This window comes from Sparus aurata, chromosome 19 (assembly GCF_900880675.1).
Source record: "Sparus aurata chromosome 19, fSpaAur1.1, whole genome shotgun sequence".
Taxonomy (NCBI): domain Eukaryota; kingdom Metazoa; phylum Chordata; class Actinopteri; order Spariformes; family Sparidae; genus Sparus; species Sparus aurata.
The window spans coordinates 24,086,676-24,110,000 of NC_044205.1; the positions used below are offsets into that span (position 1 = coordinate 24,086,676).

At 39.4% G+C, this 23,325-nt stretch overlaps 2 protein-coding genes across 2 annotated transcripts; one reads left to right on the forward strand and one right to left on the reverse strand.

Moving 5' to 3' along the window:
- The first annotated feature begins 12,088 nt into the window (after positions 1-12,088).
- On the forward strand, positions 12,089-14,155 carry ccl20b (chemokine (C-C motif) ligand 20b). The gene is made up of 4 exons (XM_030399126.1): positions 12,089-12,267; positions 12,661-12,763; positions 13,494-13,568; positions 13,677-14,155. Exons 1-4 carry the CDS (start codon positions 12,186-12,188, stop codon positions 13,741-13,743), a joined length of 327 nt encoding a protein of 108 aa, XP_030254986.1. The 5' UTR covers positions 12,089-12,185; the 3' UTR covers positions 13,744-14,155.
- Positions 14,101-21,507, reverse strand: LOC115570502 (toll-like receptor 13). The gene is made up of 4 exons (XM_030399125.1): positions 21,419-21,507; positions 17,739-20,357; positions 16,731-16,848; positions 14,101-16,094 (listed from the first exon to the last, which is right to left on the reverse strand). Exons 2-4 carry the CDS (start codon positions 20,272-20,274, stop codon positions 15,854-15,856), a joined length of 2,895 nt encoding a protein of 964 aa, XP_030254985.1. The 5' UTR covers positions 20,275-20,357; positions 21,419-21,507; the 3' UTR covers positions 14,101-15,853.
- Positions 21,508-23,325: the final 1,818 nt, after the last annotated feature.

The window sequence follows — 23,325 nt, forward strand, 5'->3', positions numbered from 1 at the left end:
GTCATCTCTTCACTTAACTCTTGATTTATTGACGAATCTAACCGTGGGTTTTAGTTCTCACTCATTAGAAGTATCAGCAATGGTACCAGTTCCGTGACGCTATATTCAGGCACAGCAGCGCTTCGAGCTAAACGATTACGTGACGCGAATGCGTTGGTGGAAGATAAGGTCATTGAGAGTTCAGTCTACTCACCGTCATGCAGGTGGAAAGGGATGAAACCACTTAAAGTAGATGAAGATGAAGTCTTGATTTAAGCCAGAGGAGCTCTATGGCGCCATCTTAGCTATTCCCCAAGTTCCGTAAAGCTCCAGAAATGTTTTGCTTTGACTACAAAACTTTATTTAACCAACCATCGGCATGGCGGCGAGTAGACTGACTGTAAGCACCTACAGTACATGTTAAACATGTATGCTAACATCATCTGATTAGCTTTAAACACAAGGAGAGCAGAGGAAGACATGAAGAAATTTGGCGTAAAACCCAACATATCGTTTTTTTAAACATCTTAAACATCCTGATGACTGGGGACCAAATGTCAAGACCGTTAATCCAAAATATTTCCAGACATTCACTTAAAAAAACAATTGTGAACATCACGGTGGTGCTGAATAAATAAACACCAAAGTCTTTAGGTTTCGTCATCTTGGCTCCAGGAATGTCTGTACCAAATTTCATGCCAATCACACCAATAATTATTTAACTATTTTAGTCTCGGCCAACGTGGTGGACCGAACATCTGACAGTTTTTTTCTTAAAATTTCCTTCAAACACTTTCGATTGTAATCCCTTTGCTTTAACCTTCAACCATCTATAAAACCTGGGCATCGGCTGGCTAGTTTGAAAAGGAAAGCAGACATTGACCCTGAGCAGTTGTGTCAGCAAAAAAGTGACAACATGCAGCATGCACATGTCTACTAACCCAACAGGTTTATTTCATCATGGCAGAGGAATGAGGAAACTTACAGGAAAATAAATGCCAAGAGGTTTTTGCATAGCTGTTGAGTAGATAACAGCTTGTAGTTTGCTTTTAAGTTTAAATAACACGTTTATCCTTTAACATTTATATTTCCTTCATCACACTAGAGTGCACACCATGACCCACCAATTCCAGTTCCTTTCCCCTACCCCTTCATGTGTGTAGGGTGAAGTGTTTGGACTACATGGTCCTCCAAATCGAGGATTTGTCAGAGGAAATACTCAAACCGAGGGCTATGAGAACTCTCTTTTATAGTAACAAATATAAAACAATCATGACTAGTTGGCAGGTGTATCTTTGCTAATTAGCTAGCAAATGTGACGTTGTTATTGCTGAATCTTCCCTATTTTGTTGCAGTATTTCAGTCCTGCATTTCGCCTCTTTCCCGGCATATGGCGCTCAAAATTGAACTCAAATCTAAGTCATCATACATAATCATCAAAGTTACTGCACTTCTAATTCCTACACTCCTCTAATGACACGGGTTGCTGATGTTAGCCCGTTCTGAGGGGCAAGGGGGAACTAGGGGTAGGGGTACAAATTGGAAATGGGATTGCTTCTTCCTTGCCAGTCTTTACTATTTAAAATTAATAATTAAATAAACAAAACGCGAGTATGATGCCAGCCTCACATATTATGTCAGCTTTTTGACCTAGTGTAGCAGAAAGTACTTAGCCTGGCTCCGTCCTGAGGCAATTTCCACCCAGTGCCTCTAAATGTCACTGATCAACACGTCTTTCCATTTGGAAACTTGACAACTTGTCTCTCTAGATCAGAATCGGTTGTTTTCATGGCTGGATGTCAGTTTGTGGGAAAGATGTTCCACTGTGAAGGCGTCCTCGGTTTCCGTCTCCCCCGCCAGGCGTTTTTGTTGCTGCAAAATGGAAAAAATAAAACCAGGTGAGCCTGCTCTATGAGACAGAGGGGAGGAGTTTTGGCTTGCAGCGTTATTTACAACTTGAGGTCACAATGAATTTTCATGGGTACTGGAAAGATACAGGCGACTAACAAGCTGAGAGCAGAAACAACAGACGTTTGGAAAGTTTTTGGAATGTGGGTACATCTGCACAGACAACCACACCACCACACTGTGACTGTTCTAATTTATAACTTGTATAAATGACAAGCTTACATTTTTTTAGTTTCCTAACGTGTGTGTAGATAAGAACATTCTTGCGTTTCAGAAAAATACCCTACTGTTACAGCCCAACTGTTGTGGCCATGTTTGTGTTGTGTTTTTGTCTTGTGCTTCCACTCAGGTGTCGCACTCGTTCTCCCAGTGTGTGGAGGTCCACACCTGATCCTACTGGCCACTTGCCACCTGGTGATATCAAGTGCTGCTGGTGCCACTGGGCTGAATGGCTGAGTGACTGAGCTACAGGCCTCATTTTCTTTTGGAGACTAATTTGTCTTTGTTGACCGGTGTTTATTCTGTAAATTAATTACTACTCAGCTTGAAATAGTACCTCCTGTTTCTTTTCCCTCCATTGCACTTGGGTTCTTTGTTTCTCCCCTCGTCCCCTGGCCATATTCAGTGGCTGAATAACATCTTTAAAGTAGATAGTCAGTGCGTGATTTGCTCCTTTGCCTTGGAAGTGAAATTTGATTCCTGTTGTCACTAATGAGATAGTTAGCCTGACATGCTAATGATTATAGCCTATGTTAGAGCAGATGATCATGAGATTTTGTCTTTGTGTTTTTTAGTTTTGGAAAGACTAAAGGTACACTGCAACTGATCTAGAAGCCGGAATAGTTAAAGCGAAACACTCGCCAAAATGCAACCTAGGCTTTTTTTGTGAATGTACCCGAGTCAAATCTTCGTGTAAACGCATAATTACGACGAAAGAGGCACTTTCAAGATTTACCGTATTTTCGTTTTCGGGTCAAACTCATTTTCAATGGGAGTGCTATGGGCACTTTTACACTAAAAAGGCTCGACACAACATGAAACTTTGCTCGTAGTATCACCAGGGTCTCAATACATGAACACGAGCATTGAGAACATTGTTTGTGTACACAGAGTTTACTAAAAAGAGAGTTTTTGAACAACTCACGTTAGCAGTAGCTTGTTCAGCTAGCCGCCATCCTGCAAGCCGAGAAGTATCGATTTCCCAATGAGACGTAACCTGGAGGACAGTTAAGGTGGAATGCTCCTAAAGCTTAGTTCCATATAAATGCACAGATAATTTGTTGTTTTGTCGTTAGCAAAGAACAATATTGACCTTGAAGTTGAAAAAGGAGCTTCATATGAGAAACAATACTAAAATAAAAAGCCAGAAAAGTCACGTGAGATATCGCATCACGTTGTTGCCAGGAACAGTAGCGTTCCACCTTAACTCTCCCCAAAGTTACGTTGCATTCGGAAATCAATATTTCTCGGCTGGCAGGACACTGCCTGGTGATACTACGAGCAAAGTTTCATGTTGTGTCGAGCCTTCTTGACTTTTTAGATTTTGATGCTATCGCTAAAGTGCCCGTAGCACTCCCATTGAAAATTAGTTTGACCTGAAAACGAAAATACAGTGAACCTTAACAGTACCTCTTTTGTCATAATTACGCTTTTATACAAAGGTTTGACTCGGGTACATTCACAAAAAAAAAGCCTTGGTTGCATTTTGGCGAGAGTTTAGCTTTAAGTGTTAAACCACAATGTTGTGGGGTGGTGAGATCCAAAGAAGGTGAAAATAGAAAACTGAGATTGATAAATAGTTCTAGAAAGGTTTTGTCACTTTTGCTCCGTTATATTTGATGTGTATGTTACCATAAAGTTGCAAGAAGGTTTCGCATCTTTCGACAACCATGCAACGTTTCCATTTTAATACACTTATGAGAAACAGAGACAGTAAGGGTCAGATTATTGTTAGTATGGTAAAAATGGGGCGTGATAGTGGGAAAACTGGTAAGTGGGTCATCCTGAATAGAAGCTCAGGAAAAAAATGGTGTTATTAGAGGAATCATACTGTATAACACAAAGAGAAAGGGGAAAAAAAATAAAGCACAAAGCAGGAAACTTAATCTTACATTGCATTAATACGGCACCTTTCTATGATTCTCTGCCGCCGGCGCTGCACCATCCTTCCACTTTTGGCGATGAATTTCACAGCACAGACTTTGGAAAAAGCCGCAAAGCAACCATCCTGCCCTGCATGAGCACAAAGACAAGCACCAACAGAATAGTCATCTGATACCTAAGTGAAAACATTCTTTGGTCTACAACATCCAACACCGAGGGTTTGTTGGCTGTGGAAACTTTAATGGGGTTTAGTTAGACGCCATGTGGATTATGTAACGTATTGTCAGGGCCTTCTTGTGTTGTGATTACAAAATACATATTCAGTGAAATTGATATGTGTGGTGCAGACTGAAGGAATTTGCTGCAAGGTATTAAGTGTGTTTTTTGTGCAACCGCAATCACCGAATCTTGTTATGAGGACATCCATCAAGGCAATGGGAAATACCAACAGACGAGTGCATGTTTGTACTATGTACAGTCTGTGTTATTTTGAAGGTTTTACCCTCATGTGCGATGTTTTTAATTTACACTTCCTGTCTTTGTTTTTTTTCCTGACCTCACCTGTGTTTCATTTGTTATTTCGTCCAAGTAGATTTAAGTCAGTCCTTGTTCCTCACATCTGAACCATCAGTTCTGGTTAGGCTTCTTCTGTTTTGCCTTTGCTTGTGTCTTTCTTGTTTGGACTTGTTTTGTTTTTGCTCTTGGATTCTTGCTTTACTTGCCTTCCTACTGTGTTTCTTGTATCGAGCTTCGTTAATGAAACTTGCTTTTTATTCCTTTTTGTTTTTCCTGCTTGGAGTTTGCATTTTGGCCCTTTTTCGTAAACCATCACACAATCTTCCGTTCTACAGCCTCCCCAACATGAAAGTATGTTAATCGAAAAGTTAGCAAGTACTGATCATGATAATAATCAGCTTTTACACTTAGTTGATGTGCAATACAAGTGAAACCGCTCAAGTCAAGCGTGCAGTTTGGCAAGGCAATCATCCATCAGGAACAAGAGATTGAATTGTTTGTTCTGCAAACAACTTACCTGCTGCCTGAACCATGACGGCCAGCCAAGACAGAGCCAGTGTAAGAAAAGAGAGCAGCCTCATTTCTCCAGGGACGGGACATTGTAGGTTTACGGTATGAAGGTGAAGCAGAAGAATCATTTATCGGGAATAGAGATCTCGGAAGGCGGGTCTAACGGGACTTTTTGGACAAGTGTGTATTAACTTACCTGGCACAACAGGCAGTTTCCCTGAATTTGGCAGTATTGGTTTTCCACAGCGTAGCACTACTGACCTACTGTGACTGTGTGAGGACTGAGCAGGCTTAACGTCCTCCACAAGCGGAAGCGATTATAATGTATTTTGATGCAATCGCAGCAAAGATTTGTTTCAAATTGCACAATAAAAACCCGGACAAGCATTACAGCTGAAACTTCATTTTATCACAGTCAGCCGACATTTATTCCCTGTCAGCCAAAAGTAACACCTTAAGATCAAAGACTTTTACAGCCTAAGTAGCGTCTGGTGTGATTTATGAGTAACCTTGAAATCGTAAAATAGAGCTTCTGCGTCAGAGCTTTTCCTTATCCAATGTAAGCTGATAAACTGAGCTGATAAACTGATATAAAAACAGGTTAGGTGTCACTAAAGAATTCAACTCTACAGCCCTCGCACTTAATTGAAGCTATAAACTTTTACAATCAGTGAAATATTCAAACACAACAACCCAATGTTTTGTTATGGCTGCAACTTTGAGGAAAATCAAGGGGCTGTTTACGTGACAAAAGTTTTTGCATTTTTATTCACATGAGAACTGAATTTTCTGGGTCTGAAAACTAAAAAACAGTGCCATCTTTCGGAAACGCCACCCTTCAGGCTCATTTACGCTCCCTTTACAAAAAAAGACACATCAGTTTCAAGCGATTTAAAGGTCACTGTTCACCTACTGCCATGCATCCTTCATGTCAGCATAGATGTTGAGTAGTACAACCCGTAGAGGGCCCTGCTCTGGCGAGTCTCATCGGTTAATCAGGGACCTCTTCTCCGTCGCAGCATTTAATTCCCCTCAAATCTTTTCCGAGCTCTTCTGTAGTAATTGTTCGCATGTGTTGCTCGGGCTGAGTAACATCTTAAAACTCCTCACCAACTTGTAAAATACTCGAAAACAATCCGGTATTCCGTGTTGGCATATGCATATGCAGACCGAGCTGGCAAACTGGCTTTAACAGCCATTTCTTTCCCAGCAAGATTATGGCAAAAATGATATTTGTGCCCTAGTGCATCACGTAACTTTTTAGTTGGAGGGTTCGGCCTTGCTTCAAAGCCTGGCGCTCTTCCTGGGGGCTTCCTTTGGTCCTGTGGTCGCGTCTCGCTTGAACTATTGGCCACGCTTTTACCGAACACTGCTTCCCAATACTACTGGAGTCCGTCTGTATCCGTTAGCTTTTAGAAAAAGTACGTATCTGTGTGCACAAGGATCGTTTTCACAACATAGTATAAGCGTGGGACTTTTCTAAAATAGAAGCAAACACTGATGTCATGTCAGTTGGACTTAAAGTAAGCATCTGCTTCAACCTTGAGCTAAGTCTGTACAGCTCAATCGGCTTTGTGTGTAGCTGTGGCTTTTGTTTGAGTTTTGAGTATCGTGAGCTACAGCAGAGGTGCAGCCCCACAATGTCAAGCTCATTGTCAGAATTCCTCTACTGATAAGATTACGCGGCAACTAATCTGGCGACCAAGAGATAAGGTTACTTCCACTGTTGAATGAAACTTCAGAGATTGCGAAATGTGATCCGGTCAGGAATTAATACAAATGTACTTGTTGTAAGGAAGTTGTTTTTTCCCCGCACCTCACCCCATTGAAGTGCATGTAAACCTCGAAGTGACACATAAACCCATAATAAACTTCAACCTGTGAGGTTATGAGTCTTTGTTTTACAGCAGCACTGTGAACTCACACCAATATGGACACAAGGAAATGGTAGCACACAGCCTTGTAAACGTGCGTTCACATTCCTGGAGAGTCCAACTTTGCTTATCTGTTACTATTTTTAGCACCTGCTATTTTTAGCTCCACACAGCGGTGGTATAAAAATAGATTTGAACTCTTGAGTGACCTCATACAAGAAGAGTTCAAGCGATCTGCAGGCCTGAACGTACAAATATTATTTATTTAATGAAAACATTGGAAACTATCACAAAATGCTTCTTTATTGGGTGTTAATTTGTCTGGTGATTTTGACCTTTTGTGCATTAATGGAATGTCTGTAAAATAGGGAAATTTGGTGTAGCCTACATGAAGCAATATGTAGGCCCAATGTCACCATTTGAAGAACAGGATCAGACTATAAATATAATTCAGGAAGTGCTGATTGTTTATATAACCTATTCATATAGTGACGTGCTGTGAAAATCAAGAACGAAGAATGGCGTTTGGGTGGAGTTGAACAGCGAGTGATTCACAAAAGGGGCGTTGTTCAGGAGTATTACGTGCTGCACGTCCGCTCACACATATTTCCAAATATTGAATTTGTCCGTTGAGTAGAGTTTGGCTGCCAACTCTCGGTCCGGCACACCTTTTAGGAAGAACTCTTTATGGCTCCACAAAATAAGCAAGATAAAAGAAATACAGGAGAGGCCCACGAATGTGTATAAAAGGCTGTGGAGGAAGAGATTATTGTAATAATAATAATGCATTTTATTTGAAGGCGCCTTTCAAAGCACTCAAGGACACTGCACATAACAACAACAGCACAACAAAAAACAGGGGAGAATGTAGTGCAAATAAAAATAGATAAGTAAGAAGATGCAATTACATGGTGCTGGCTCGGCACAGAATTCAGACTCAGCGGTCCTCACCATACAGGAAGTCAACCGGGCCGGGTTAGGCCGGGTTGAGCTTCCGGGGTGAGAATAGTATAATAGTGTGGAATAGAGAATAGGCAAGAGTGTGATCATATGATTAGGCTGATCTACGCGGAATAAGTGTGTTTTCAGGCGAAATTTAAAATTGGAGACAGTGTCAGAAGTGCAAATGTCTGGTGGGAGAGAGTTCCAGAGGCTGGGGGCAGATCGGCTGAAAGCTCTTGACCCCATGGTGGTTAGGTTGGCAGACGGGGTAAAGAGCTGGGTGGTAGAAGAGGATCGGAGAGTGCGGGAGGTTGTGTGGATATGGATCGTTTCAGCGAGGTATGATGGTGCCAGGTCATGAAGGATCTTGAAAGTGAGGAGTCGGATCTTGAAATCAATGCGGGATTTGCTGCAGTGCTAGAGTGATGTGTTCACCAAAGGGAGTTCTGCTGATTATACGGACAGCTGTGTTCTGGACCAGTTGGAGTTTATGGAGTGATTTCAAAGGAAGACCATGGAGGAGAGAATTGGAGTCGTCCAGATGAGATGTAACCAGGGTTTTTACGAGAATAGCAGTGCAGGCTGATGTGATTGAAGGACGGAGACGGTTGATGTTGTGTAGATGGAAGTATGCAGACCAGGTAACATTATTGATGTGGGCATCAAAGGTTAAGGTTCCGTCCAGGATGTAGCTTATGGTATCCCATTTTTGTTTGGGCTTCTCAGAGATAAATACAAAAAAACAAACAGATCTTCTGATTTGCACGATGCTTGCAAGGTAGCAAGCTACTTACTAGCATAATGGCCAAAACGTGTCAGTTCAAAATGAGGTTCATGTTTCTTATATTCTTCCATTTGTTTTTTGATCAGATATTTCCCAATTTAAAGCAAGTTCGACAAGAAATGAGTCCAAAAATTGTGACAATTGTTCAGTTATTGTTGGGTTATTGAAATGTGTTTTCAGGTAAATGGCTGAAAAAAGGTCTTGGGTGAAAACAAGCCTAAGAGATGTCCCACCATGAAAAATATCCCACGCTTGATTTATAAGCATTTACACGTCACAAAGATGGCGGTTACTATCAAGACTACAGAGGTTTTTGGGGACAATGAACGTCATGACGCCGTTCAAAGACTAGACTTAGTCTAGATTTAGCATTAAGGTTAACGTTTCATTTACACATCAGAAATCATACAAGTGATGTTCATCTTTGAACATAATCTCGCCGAACAAAAAATGTCATGCTATATCTAGTTTTATATTTACAACAGGGCAACATAGTTAGCTTCAACCTCTAAAGTTTAGCTACTGTAATTTACATGCTAAATTCCAGACACATTGCACATAACCACTGCTGCAGTGTATCTATTTTTATCTTCTCATAGACTCATTCCTTTTTGTTGTTCACCAGCTCATGAAGCTGTAAAACAAAGAGGCTTGAGCAACAGGCTACCGTTGGTGTTTTACAGTGAGTGCATATAAAAGGCAGCTGATATAAAGACAATGTGGCTCTTGCTGCAATCTCCCTCTTTCGTCATCTTATAACGGCTGCAAAACTAATTTAAGCACTCTGGAATTTGGAGTTTCACATCAGGTTGATTGAGTCATCAGGGCTCTTATAAATCCCTGCGATACTGTCGGAGCTCTTTTCTTCAGAAAGCAGACAATGAAGCTGAATCAACCCTCTAATACCATAATTATCATGTGGCGTGAGTGCCAACTTAAGCAGAGACGTCACACAGTGACATCACTGCCGCTCCTAAGTAAACATCAGGGCTGAATCAAGCCAATATACGGCCTTAGGGGGCCTGTTTATGACCTTTCATATCTTGCATTGTGTGTGGGTGTGTTATCATTAGCTGTTTGTTTCTTGCAACTTCTTTAAAAATAATTTCATTTCAGCCCGTCCTTATCAGAAAAACTGTCGTTATAGGTCAAAAGAAACAAGTCATGATGGAGTATAAAGAGCTATGAGGTTGGTGAAGGAGAAGGTAGATGGATTAGGTCAAACCATGAGTTACTTCTACTAACATGGTTGAATGCATAATGTGCCATCTGCTGCAAACTTCTGGGGGAATAAACACTCTCAGAGATTACTATGTAACTTCTGGGATCAAGAAGTTGCTTTATCTTCACTTCTGTTTACCAAACTGACCGCAGAAACCATTTTTGGGTGTTGACGTTCTGTAATGTTGACTGCTGATTGAAACCAAAGGGGAAATGTACTTTACCTCAGGAATGACATAACAGAGAGGAGAGGGGAAAAGAACAGAACGATGTAGTCACCCGACTGTTTTGGGCAAATAAAAACTTGCAAGATTGACGCAAAAATACCCGCAAATGATCACTCACTGGTGGTAAAATGACCATTAAACAACCACCATTGGTGATGAAAATCTACAATGGTATGGTAAGTTTTTAGTTTGATTCATGTTACTGTGAGTCTCATTTAGCTACTTACTTTCTTGCAGATTTCTCTGGTTTTGAGTATGTTGGAAATATTAGGGATAATGTAAGTACACAGCTCTCCAAAAATATATATAAAGGTCTAGTTTTTTTGACATTTCAATGCAGAATTCCTACATATAACATTTAAAGGGGCACTTGTAGTTTTCTAATAGACTGTTTACCTTAATACCTTGATGAAATATTTATCAATCTACCAGTCATTATGCCCAGTGAAGTACCATGCTGCCGTGCAACACGCTGGTCACGTCACCACATAACACTAACAATCGCAACCACATCTGATCTCGGGTACAAACAATGTTTTCAGAGTTGACGCCTGTGAAAATCAGTAGGTAGATCTTCATGCATCTAAAAATGAATGGTCACATGGCTGACTTCACTTAAATTCCTAAAAATAGCCGAGTTAGAGTGCCTCCTCACACGTAGCTGACAAAAAATACATAAACACAAGGGGGCACGGGGACTTTCTACTCAACAAAGTCCTCTATTTACGTTTTTACTCATGGCTATCTTGAGATAATCTCCCTAAAACGTTATCACTTTCATTCCATTCTCAATTTTCCAAAATTGGTCATCATAACAGACATTAACATACAGTCGTGACTACAACCATGTTGAGGTTTTTGGGTTTTTTTTGGATCCTCAGATAGCATTTTGTCTTTTTCAAAGCGTTCAGAGCTTCTTGGAAAGTGGATACGTGTAGCGACTCATCTGCTTGGACAAACATGATGATGAAATTCCATTCTCATGCCTCATGCCTGGTAGTTACTGAATAACGTGCTCGGGGAAGTAAAGCATTAAATAAACTGTGATGAACATCTTCACATGTTCTTTGCCTACGTGCACACAACACAAGGGTGTTCACTCCTGGGAAAACGTCAAATACAAACTTGTAGTGCTAACTGCTAAGCCCAACATTCACTTGAAGCGCCATTTTGTTCACCACTCTCCACAATCTCTTCGTTTTCAGCGAAATTTAGCTGCGTCATATTGGATCCAACCAGATTTCTTGCAAAAATCACCTGACCTGCCAAAAGTCTACATCTAAGTTTTTTCAACAGAACAAAGCACGAAAAACAGCAAACGGAACTTTACTTGAATATCTGAACCAAAATAAGAGATTTTCATGGCTCTTTTAGTCGACTAGACAAAATAAGGAAGGGAGATAGGTCGGCCACGGTGACTTCATTGATTAAATCAGATCACAAAAGAGACAATTTGTCTTGCCTGTGTGGTATTTCTAAATGTTCAGTGGTTGTCTGGCGATAATGGGTTTTGCACGTGTTATTCTCACGGTTGGTTTGGTCTGCGGATTGTGAGCAAGACATTTTCATTTAGAGGGATGTTTATGTGCAACTGACGAATTTAAGTCCAATATTTTCTCTCTTTTGGCACTTTTTTCATCTACATCAATAGAAAGAAATCTGGCATCTGACTCTTCAGCTATTAGCTATATTGAGCGCCAATGTTGGGATCTGGGCAGCGGAAACACATGCTAAAGATCTTTAAAAAGTCGAGGTGAGCTACAGATTTGGGTAGTAATTGTCTAACTTTCTTGTGAAGAATGTACATTTTTGCCACTTTAAATCTGACTCAAAGCCAAGTCTCAGGTTTAGGCTGCAGCTTGAATTGTTATCGTAACAAATCCCCGCCCCGTAAACTGATATATCAAAGTGTCACCTGCAGCTCCAGTTTTCTTGGCTCCGTTCCATTGTTTTAACAATCACGGCATTACGCAACGCCACCTATCAAGGGAAAACCCCGGAGACTCTGTACTTAAGGACAGAGCGCAGCAGCCTCTGTCACACTCTCACTGACTCAGCCTTCAGGCACTTGACACCATTCAAGCTAACTACTACCGCTCCAGAACGACACACTACAGAACCATGGCATGCCGGAAAGATTTTCTCCTGACTGCCCTGCTCTCCCTCCTCGTCCTCAGCACCTTCATCGACAACACACAGTCAGGTGAGTCTGTCAGCGACTACCAAGACTTCTACAATACTAAATCATTTTTGTGACAAGTCTAGGAAAGGTTGAGGGAAGTAAAAGGTGTATATTGCCTTTTGCTTTATATGACTGTAGAACATGAAATGCAAATCTTAAACCTGCCAAAGATAGAATTGATATTGCATAATTTCCCAAGGTAAAAAAAACATTTTCATGTTAAAAACTATAACCAAAATGCGTTAAGAATGTGACTCTGGCTTATATCGCTCTGAGCTTATTTACATTTAAAACTGAATAAATAAGGTAAGTATTAAGAAAAGTCAGGACTGTGAGAGGAAAGTTGTTCCAAGAGATGTTGAATGTTGTGTTTCTGGCATCAAAACCTAAATGTTGTCTGTTCTGTCTTTGCAGCCAGCTGCTGCCTGAGGTACGTGAGGCGTCCAAGATCATGCACACCGATGTTGGGCTACACCATCCAGACCATCAACCATGCCTGCGACATTGAAGCTATTATGTGAGTAAATATTTTCAACTCGTGTTACAGTGCAATGCTGCCGAGCTATGGTAGAAGTTATAAGGGGTAATAGAGTGAAGACAAATCCACTTTTCAATCCCCAAAGTTTGAAAGTAATATCTGAGCTCTCCTTTTGGGTGTTTATTCCTCCAGAAAGTGAGTCTCTCTGCTATTTTTTTGTTATAATAGAAACCACTAGTGGCAGAAATGGCAAATTGTGCATTTAAAAGCAACATCATGTAGAAATTGGAATAGCACCACAGTTTCTGAGTGCAACACCACTGTTGTAAATACCAATCCAGATCTGTAACAATTTGCCAGACGTAACAAAACTCATTACATCATAACAATTTTATATGTTGAAAACTAGATGAACTTGAAGTTCTGCTGCCAAAATGTAACTGAGATAAAAATGTGGCAGCTCACAGCAGTTCATGTGGGTGAGAAAATATAGAAAACAAACAGGAAAGAAGGATTTTACACAACAAAGATTTAGTATTTGAGAAGTATAGTAGTCTATGTTTTTTGACCAAAAATTTAAAGCAAATACATCCTGATGCTTAGAAGTATCACCAAATATCATACCTGTGGGAGTAGTTTGGACAGGGTGACTCTGTGCAAGGTACGCGGGACATTCCTGAGGTTAATGATACACTGGAATGAGACCACAAGGAGAGTTTGACATTCATTCGTGTGTAATCATTTCTTCAATGTTTCCTGGATCTTACAGCTTCCACCTTCCAGGGAGGTTTGTGTGTGCCAACCCTAAAGCCGACTGGACCCAGAGAGGAGTGGCATGTTTGGAGTGAGTATGCTCATGTCTACGCAGTGTTTTTATCTACGTTATATTAATTCGGTGCTTTAACCAAACACTGAGCTGAACTCATGCTGTGTTTCCAATTTGTATTTGTAGTGAAAGGAGGAGGAAGACGACTGAGATCATTGAGGCAACAACCCAAGCCAACACCACGTCAGCATAGACTCCACAAACAAGCCAATATCTGCTGCACACAACTTAGTTTTATTCATTCCTTAAACTACAGAACCCAATCTGCCAGTCAGAAATGTATTTATTTTGTAGTAACAGTAGACCTTCTATACTTACATTTCTTCAACAGGGACTATCATGGAATTGTTGTAGTCTTATATTTGTTCTGTTTTACGAACACTTGGTATGTTTAATACATAACAAACTGTAAACTGTGGATACAATGCATCGACAGATTAAGAAAAAGTACACTTTATTTTTTAAAGTATTTGCAAGATTTTTGTAAATTTTGTGTTGATGTTTTTCTGACGTGTTGAGGATGAACTTGGAAAAACACAACATGAGAAGATTTAATTGTAACTGATTGTTGTCAAAGAATTTATTAAAACAGATATTTATTTATACATGTGTCCGCTCCTTTCACACCTTTTTACACAACTTGAACAGTTGCAACATTTATAAAACACTTGAAATGAATACTTGAGCATTTGATTTTATCTATATAGATTAAATAATATAGAGTAAAAAACAAAAATGTGACATAATCATTCATTATTTTACATAATCTGTAGGATCCTACTTTACAGCAAGCCAGTCAAAAGTCACAATGTCAATAAGACCGCAACTCAAAAATTAAAGGTTGCAGAAAAAAGGATAGAATAGAAAAACTTGTGCTCATAATGAAAAATGTCCCAAAAGGTTTCAATAAAAAATAAATGCATGTCATAATATATGAATGAATGAATGAATGAATGAATTACTTTTATCAATGTGTCATGCATACATGTATGCCCAGCCCAAAAAAGAAAGAACCAAACCAGATCCAGAGCACAACAACATCAGCACATCAAAAATTAATCAAACAAATGTACCTGTCTTCTTTTCCAGGCTTGAGAAATAAAGCTAGCAGTTTTAAACACATTGAAATTAAACAACCACTCCAACTTCTGCTCATCAGAGCACCAAAATATTTCAGGGTTTTGTCCATAGATTTCATGAAATAATACCTCTCTCAAATCGTCATACTTTGTACAGTATAAAAGGAAATGAGACTCACTCTCTACTTCATCTAGCTCACACATTTCACATATTCTATTCTCCTCGGGAATATTTTTAAATCGACCAACCTCACTGGCCAGAGGAAGAATATCAGATCTCAACTGTGCAACTAAAGATCTTTGACTTCTCTGTAAACGTGATGTAACATATAATTCAGGTCCAAAATTAGATTTTATCTGCATATATGTCCTTAATAGGACATTTTCAAACCATTTCTCTTCAAATTTCAGTAGAAGCTTATTTTTAATGGAGTTAACATTACAGCATATAAAATAGCTCTTTGGTTGTTAAAATCATATTTTCCAACACAATCATCACATATACATATATTTTTATAACTTTACAGTTTTCCTGCAAGCTGCTTCATTTCTAAATTCTGAATAAAACATTAATATATGACACGGACCCTAATATTTCACTACCAATGACGGTTATATAACGTGACAACACCACTCTGAGAATAACTACCTCAAGTTATGCGTAAGCTCAAAGTAATTGTGGAGAAGCATCACCTACAACAATATATGCAACCATTACATCTTATCGGGTCATTTAAAAGTACAGATGGACACTCTAATCAGAATTATTTGAATCGGAATTTAAAGAAATATTGACCTTGAAACCACAGTTTCCACATGTAGCCGCTGTCCACAGACGGATATGAAACTGTACACGTGGTTAAATAAGTGGCAGTGATCTTTATAGTGATCTATGACTTCTATCAAACCCAACCACCTATTAAAGTAACCAACAAAGGGAAGTGTTGTCTAGACCAGTTGTTGTTCTTACATACGACATTGTTTGGTTTTTGTCAGACTCTCTGTCGCCCAGTTATTAACTGTCTTTATGAGTTCACTGCCCCATCAGGTGAGTCAAAGGCAGACTCATATTCAATGTCACTTATACTTAATCATAACTTGGTCTTCCAGTTTGATTGTTCTGCAGCTGATCTTATAACGGGCCAGAAGGTGGGGAATCAGAAATGTTCAAAAAAAAGAAAATGTTCAGTGAATCTCACAGAGAGGGTCGTGTGTCCTTCACAGTCACGGTCTGTCCATCACATTTAGCAGGAACTTGTCGTCCTCGGGTTGTTCTCTGGTCTTCAGAGCCTGGCGGAGTTTCTCCCAGAACAGCTCGGTGTGCTCGCCGGCTCGCGGCCAGCTCAGGTAGGACTTCTTCTTCAGCAGCTTCCTCATGCGGTAGTAAGGAGAGAGCTGATAGCTGGGAATGTCCTCCAGAAACACGAGGATCAACACGTCCTTCTGCTCATCGAACAGACGGAAGCTGGACCGAGGACAGAGAAAAAGAGTGATGAGGAGGAGGACAACGCCACTCTTGACATCCATGAAGATTTTCGTCTGTTATTTAGCTATATGCTAAATGTTTTGTTCTAAAAATGTGGAAATAAAATCCTAGATCCCATTTTAAGTAAAGTCAAACTTTAAGAATTTAGAGTGCAGTTGTACCAAAAAGAAGAAAAAAAAAACAATAAAGTGCATGCGTGCATACATATATATTGGCAAATGTCAGCACTTTGAATATCTGCTGTAGCAAATCAAACAGCTTTTTGCTTGAATAATTAAGATCTTGTTTAATCATTTTTCACAAGTTATTACATAACACAATGGTGCCATTTTTCTTTTTTCTGCATGAGATCAGATGCATGTGGCTGTCTGTTTCCATGAACCAACTCCTGATATTCAAATCATTGTAGTGGATGGAAGCAAACACACACACACACACACATTTTCATATTCAGATTCTTGGGGAAATTTGGTGAAACATTATTTCTTTGTCCCGTGTCAGAGTTACGGAGACCTTTTCCTCCTTCTTTTTTTTTTTTTTTTCCAATTGCTTGGCATTAAAATGAGATCATGACATGTCACAGCACTGTATGTCTCAGCCATGTGTATCTATTACCTGGCCACCTGTATCTCTCTGGAACACCACTCGCTCTCCAGGTATTTGCGACTGATCACGCAGATGGTCTTCCTGCTGCCGTAGATGGCGTCTGTGATGTTGTCTATGATGGGTTTACCTGAGGAACAGGAAAACAAAAGGAAAGAGTTTATTCCAGATCTCTTTCCTCCTCACTAGTTCCCTTTGATAACGCAGAAAAAAATACAATGGTGACACCTCCTGGAGTATAGATGAAAGTACACAACAACTGCTCATTAGCATACTGTATACTGCCTTTTAACTTGTGTATGAAACTTCCTTTTGTTTTCTTTTTTTTTCTTTTACTACCAATGGACTCAAAGTACCAGATTCCTTGTTGTGTTTTAAGGGTATAGCTTTTAACTGGGTCCACTTTTATCAGATAAATCAGGACACATTCTAGAAAACATGACAGAATGATTTTATTAATCCTAATATGTGTTGATGAACCTTGTCATTGTTATCCATTGATCCAACATCCATCCATCCATCCATCCATCAATCTGTCCAACATCTACCTGTCCAACCATGCATCCATCCATCCGTCCAACATCTACCTATCCATCCATCCATCCATCCATCCGTCCATCCACCCATCCATCCATCCATCCGTCCAACATCCATCCGTCCAACATCTACCTATCCATCCATCTATCTATCTATCTATCTATCTATCTATCTATCTATCTATCTATCTATCTATCTATCCTAGTTGTCAAGACATATCAATAAAAGCTGATAATGACATCACCCTGGTGGAGTGTAAGGTAAAGTCATTAGGATATCTCAGAATTTAATGGCTTTACATCTGCATTCCAGTCTGGTCAGCTTAACCAACAGACATTTCCATCCCAAAAGGCAATCTACTAGCATGATTGAAAAAGTTTGAAAACTTCTCAAGACCCCATTTTGAATTAAAGCTTGCCTGTTAAAACTCAGCTGGACAAAGAAAATCATTAGTTTAATGCCAGGTGTGTAGGACAGTCTTACCTGGCTCAAAGTCTCGATGGTGCAGACACAATCTCCAGCCCTGCTCATCTTCCAGTTTTGGTAGCAGCTGTCTGATGACCCATGGCTCATCATGGGCATTGTAGGAGATAAAGGCGTCATACTGATTATGAGTTTGTCTGTTTTTATTCTTTGCATCAAAGAGCAAAGCAAGGAAGAAGTAGTAGGCGTAAGCCAGCTGCCACCTCAGGAAATGGTAGGTGTAGGACACCACCATGAAGAGGAGGATCGTAGACGTGGTGGAGATGAAGCAGATGAAGTCGATGTTATCTCTGCAGGACTGGGGGTCAAAGTCCATCAGTTTCTTACCTAACATGACTGCAGGATAGTTGCACTCAAAGTTGTAGGCATCAAAAACTTGTGTCTGGTTGCTCTTTTGTACCCACAGAAGGAACCAGACATTATCGCAGTCACAGGTGAAACTGTTGCCTTCGAGATCCAGATAAACAAGAGCCGGTAGAGAATTGATTAGTTCCTCTCTGATAACATGAAGTTGATTCTTTTTCGCCTCAATGAACTTCAGCTTAGTAAGGTTGGCATCAATGAGGAAATCTAGAGACCGGAGGTTTGTTGTCGATATGTAGAGTTTTTCGAGGCTTTGAATAGGTGAAAACACATCCGGAGAGAGATCTGAAAGTTCATTCGATCTTATGTCAAGTGTTTGTAGTTGAGGAGTGTATTTAAAAACGTCTTTGGGAAAGGAGGGAAGGTGAAGGTTCCTCATATCGAGAACCAAAAGATTTGTCAAACCTTGCAGGATGTTGCAAGGCAGATAGGCTCTCTCCCTGCGGCGCTGTACATAAAAAGCCAACGTCTCCAGACGGGACAGGTTAGAAAATGGTGGAGGATGCAAAGCTGAACTTTTTTTATATCTAATATGATTGTTACTCAAATCCAATTTTTTTAAATTTTTCAGATTATTAAAAGAATAATGTTTTATAGAGTCTTCTTCAAGTCTATTGGCTTGCAACAGAAGATTTGTAAGATTCGTCAATCCAATAAAACATCCTTTGTTAAGTTTCTTTATCTGATTATTATGTAATGACAAGTTCTGGAGGGATTGCAAGCCCATAAAGTCCCCATGCTTAATGGCAGTGAGTTTATTCTGATCCAGATGCAGCTTTATGAGATTTGGCAAGGAGTTTTTGAAGGCATTTTTTAAGTCAGCGATGGAGCTGTTCTGCAGCTTTAAAACTTGCAGTTTTACCAAATCCTTGAAAAGACAGTCTTGTAGAGCTGGGAATGAATTGTAACTAAGGTGGAGATGTCGGAGCTTTGTCATGTTGGCAAAATCATGACACTCAAGTTTGGTGATTTCATTACTGCTGAGATCCAGCTCAGTGAGATTAGATATATCATTTAAGGGAGCTGGAACGGATGGAAGTTTGTTATGACTCAAACTCAAGATCTTTATACCCTGAGTAGATCTGAAGGCCCCTTCTTGGATGTTTTGAATTTGATTGTATGATAAATCTAATTCTGTTACATTAACACACAACTGAAAAAAATGTGACTGGATAACACTGAGTTGGTTTTGTTTGAGCTGGAGTTTGGACATCGTTGGGATGGTGCAGGAAATGTTGATTAGCGTCGATAAAAGGTAATGTTTCATTTGTGCCATCCTCAGAGTAGTCAGAGAGGAGTTGACGCTCTCGAGTAACATTTTCATGTCGTCCATCTTCAAGTGGAGTCTACTGATATCAAGAGTAGACACTCGACTGAGAAAGGTCTTGTTGCGCACGTCCCATTTTGTCGGTTTCGTCTGGGGACATTGGCCAATGTTAAACCAGGTGAGATTTGGGAAAATATCTGCAGTGATGTTAAACACTTTAATGGGATTTTTAGATAAATCAAGCGATGTAAGTCCAAGTGAGCTGTTTGTCAGTTCCCAGGAATTAAAATAACTGATGTCATTATTTTGCAGATACAGAACTTGTAGATTTGGCAGGTGCTTTATTATCAAATGAACTTTATTCAATTGATGCAGTTTGCTGTTGGAGATATCCAAAAATGTCAAGCTCGTTAAGGACTTAAAAGAAGTGGGTGCCACTGATTTGATTTTATTTCCATGGATTCTCAGCTCTGTGAGGTTGCTCAGACCGTAAAAAAGATCATCTCCAAGTATATCAAGTTTGTTATTATTCAGATTTAAACTGTTGAGGGAAATCAGATTCGCAAAGGCACCAGTATCTATCTGCGTAATTTTATTGGAACTAAGGTCCAACGTTGTCAAAATTGGAAAATTTTTGAAATCCGAAACGTGTATTTTAGAAATTTTGTTGGACGACAAGTCAATCCCTTCCACTGTTGAGGGAATATCCCGAGGAACTTCTGTGACTTGTTGCTTATTCTTGGTACATAAGGCCTTTCCCCGACTGATTCGGCAGTTTCTCAGTGAATATCCTGTGACCGGAACAACAAAATGGTTGATATTCAACAAGAGGAAGATAATGCTTAGTTTGATGCATTCTGATCCTCCTTTTAGTCTGGTTTTATCCTCCTTTACTCCAGGATGCATTTTTAAATCTTCATCAAAAAAACAAGGAACTTCGGTTTCTGCTTGTTAAGTCCACGAGGTGAATAAAACTGCAGAAGGTAATCCTAAAAATCAAAAAATCAAAACAAGAATTAAAGAATAACAAAAGACAACAAAAGTAACAAATCCTCAAATAGTAAATGATCACCTGATGTAGGAGCAGTAAAGCCTGACTCATACTGGATTTTTGGGGGTTATGCTGATACTGATATTTGGACAATAAATGCATGTTAATATGTTTGTGTCACGATTGACCAGTATTGACAACAACCGTGAAATTAAAAATGACATTTTGATATGTGCTAATAATATACATATGATAATATGATGGAATGTAACTAAGTACATTCATTCAGCTATACTTTGATATACTTCCACTCCGCTACATTTTGGAGGTCAATATTGCACTTTTTACTCCACTATATGTTTTTTTTTATAACTTTAATGACTTGCTACTTTGCTGATTCCATTTTTAAATTAAATTATTCATAAAACATGCACTGATTTGATAATCAGAAAAAAAATGCTGGAAAATATCAGATCTGATATTCGAGTATCTGTAATTTACTACAAATTGTACATTTATTGCCAGGAGATTACTTTTGATACTCAAATACTTACAGTAACAGATACTTTAAAGTGTTTACTTTATTTCTATTCATACTGGTGACTTAAAGATTTTTTTGTGTGTTTTTTTTGCAATATTTTCCAGTTATGGTTACTGACCCTCTACCTCCCTGTACTCGTATGTCGAGTGTAAATTATTTGCCCCAAATTATCTGAAATACACAGTAAACAGAGTTAAAGATGATTTTCATGATACCTTATGACACAGTGGCTCAAATCTCGACAGACTATGTAGCACGGTAAGTCACAAATTGTGACAATGAAATTTATTTTCCAAGATTGTATTAGTGCACTTACAGAGTTAACTTTACCGGACATGTTATCATTTTAATTCACCCAACCTGTTCCTCTGACCAACCGTTATCTATCAGGCTCTAACAACATGTTAATATAGAAAAAGGAAAAACACAACACCTGAGCTCTTAACGTTCCATATTATCAACAACAAATAAACCAGATGAGTTAGGACACATGAAAAATAATTGTTTCTCAGACTTACTGTGTCACATAAAGTGGAGCTGATTAATCATCCAGAATCTTGCAGTCGGATTACCTCTGTTCAAACACAATGTCCAGACACTGTTCCTCTGCCGGCCGTCTCTGTCCTCTTTTTCATGGGTCGAGAGAGGAAGTGAGAGTAAATGGCAGGGCGGGACGTTTCTTTTAATCAGCAGCATCTTGACTTTGAATTTTACTGTAAGTCGAAGCCCCCCAGCTTTCAATGAAAATAAGAATTTCAGGAAAATAAAGAGAAAGTTTATTTGAGCAAGATTGTTTCATTCTTTCAGGATGCTGAATTCACCATCATAATGCCATCACACTAAAGATAAATAAATACTAAAATAAATGTAAATAATATCTTTTAAACCTCCTTTTTATGTCCGGTCATGTGGGGTTTGGGGTGTTTGTGGTTTTTCTCATTTCCTCTGTAACTCAATGATGCAAATGAAGTGAGACAACATTGACACTTCCTCCTCTCTACTGTCTGAGTCCGGACTGTTGAGACATTTTACTTCTCAAATTCATTAAAAACAAACAACAAGTTGAGATGTGGTTAATAAGTTAACAGGTGAGGAAGTAGACTAAGTGTGGATAACTACATCAATCATTATTAAGCTGTGTAACACTGAGGGATGCTCTTTAGACCAATCACAATTGTCTTGGGTAGTATTTAACATATGTTGGGAGGCAGCCCTGGCATTAAAATGGCTAAATCTCTGCAATAGAAAAGGTAATAGCTTCTGGCTTGTTTATGTCAGTGCCAGTTGACGAAACAGCGAATCTGTTTTGGAGTACATGCCAGTTTCAGTACAATGAAAATAGCTCCCATCCCATTCATTTGAGTTTGATGTTATTTAATGTATTCATTAATCACTGTGACTTTTCAGTGATCTACTTTTCGAACTGATGATTTTGGATGTAGTCTAATGACCGTTTTCAAATCGGCCTTTAAAAATCCACTTTTGGTGGTAGTAACCAGTGGTGGCAGACATACGGAGACAAAATATGCTCTTTTTCAGGTTCATAATTTCATTTTGGGTTACTACTAGAATAGGTTTACACACTTTAGACCAAAAACTACATCTTCTCACACTTCCCCCTCTGTCTGAAGCGCTTTGTTTTAGCTCCTCTTTCTTTAAAGCCCCCCCTCCTGAATACCCAGTATGCTCTGATTGGTCGGCTCACACGCCTGAAACTAGCTGTTAGTCATAAATTATGCAAATGTGTGACACGGTGACATAGCGTGTTGTCGCTAAGTCGCGGAATTAAAGGCGGGACAACTGACAAGGTGTTTGAGGAGCTGTGTTTTCTGTGGGAGAGAGGAGCTTCTGTTGATGTGGATGTTGACCGTTTTTACTTTCACAATTTCTTTTATGTGCAAGAACATAATAACACTACAGGAAAGGAAAAAAAATGGAAAGCATAATATGTCTCCTTCCTGCTGGCACTGCTGTAGCTGCAGTGATCACAGAGTGATGAAAAGGCAGCGTAAAACACTTGACTGTATTATTAAGAAAGCAGGGTTTGTTACTTACTTATCTAGTTGAAAGGATGCCAATGTTGGACTGCCTCAAGTCCAGGTGGTACGATGAAATATCAAAGAGTTACCCTTCAATTTACTCTACGTCTCACTCTCAATACGTTCTTTGCCCTTTATCAGCAGGTGTTTTTTCTTCCTTCTCAGTGTAAAGTTTCAAGTTATTCCTGTTGTTCCAGTGTTTTCTTGGCATAACGACCACTGAAAACCATGCCTGTTTTGATTGTGAACTCACAAACACGTTTCCTGAGTGCTGTATTTCATTTTTGGGGAAAATCCAGCCTGGTGAGCAGATAGAAATTTTTGAGTTTGATCATTCCTAAATAAGAAAAAAAGCTTTTTATTCAATTGGTATGTGCTGAAAATGG

Coding starts and splice junctions, on each gene's coding strand:
- ccl20b (XM_030399126.1), top strand. CDS start 12,186: ATGGCATGCCGGAAAGATTTTCTCCTGACTGCCCTGCTCTCCCTCCTC. Junction 12,268..12,660: donor CATCGACAACACACAGTCAG/GTGAGTCTGTCA, acceptor CTGTCTTTGCAG/CCAGCTGCTGCCTGAGGTAC. Junction 12,764..13,493: donor TGCGACATTGAAGCTATTAT/GTGAGTAAATAT, acceptor TGGATCTTACAG/CTTCCACCTTCCAGGGAGGT.
- LOC115570502 (XM_030399125.1), bottom strand. CDS start 20,274: ATGCATCCTGGAGTAAAGGAGGATAAAACCAGACTAAAAGGAGGATCA. Junction 16,849..17,738: donor CCATCGAGACTTTGAGCCAG/GTAAGACTGTCC, acceptor CCTGTTCCTCAG/GTAAACCCATCATAGACAAC. Junction 16,095..16,730: donor AGAGAGATACAGGTGGCCAG/GTAATAGATACA, acceptor TCCTCGGTCCAG/CTTCCGTCTGTTCGATGAGC.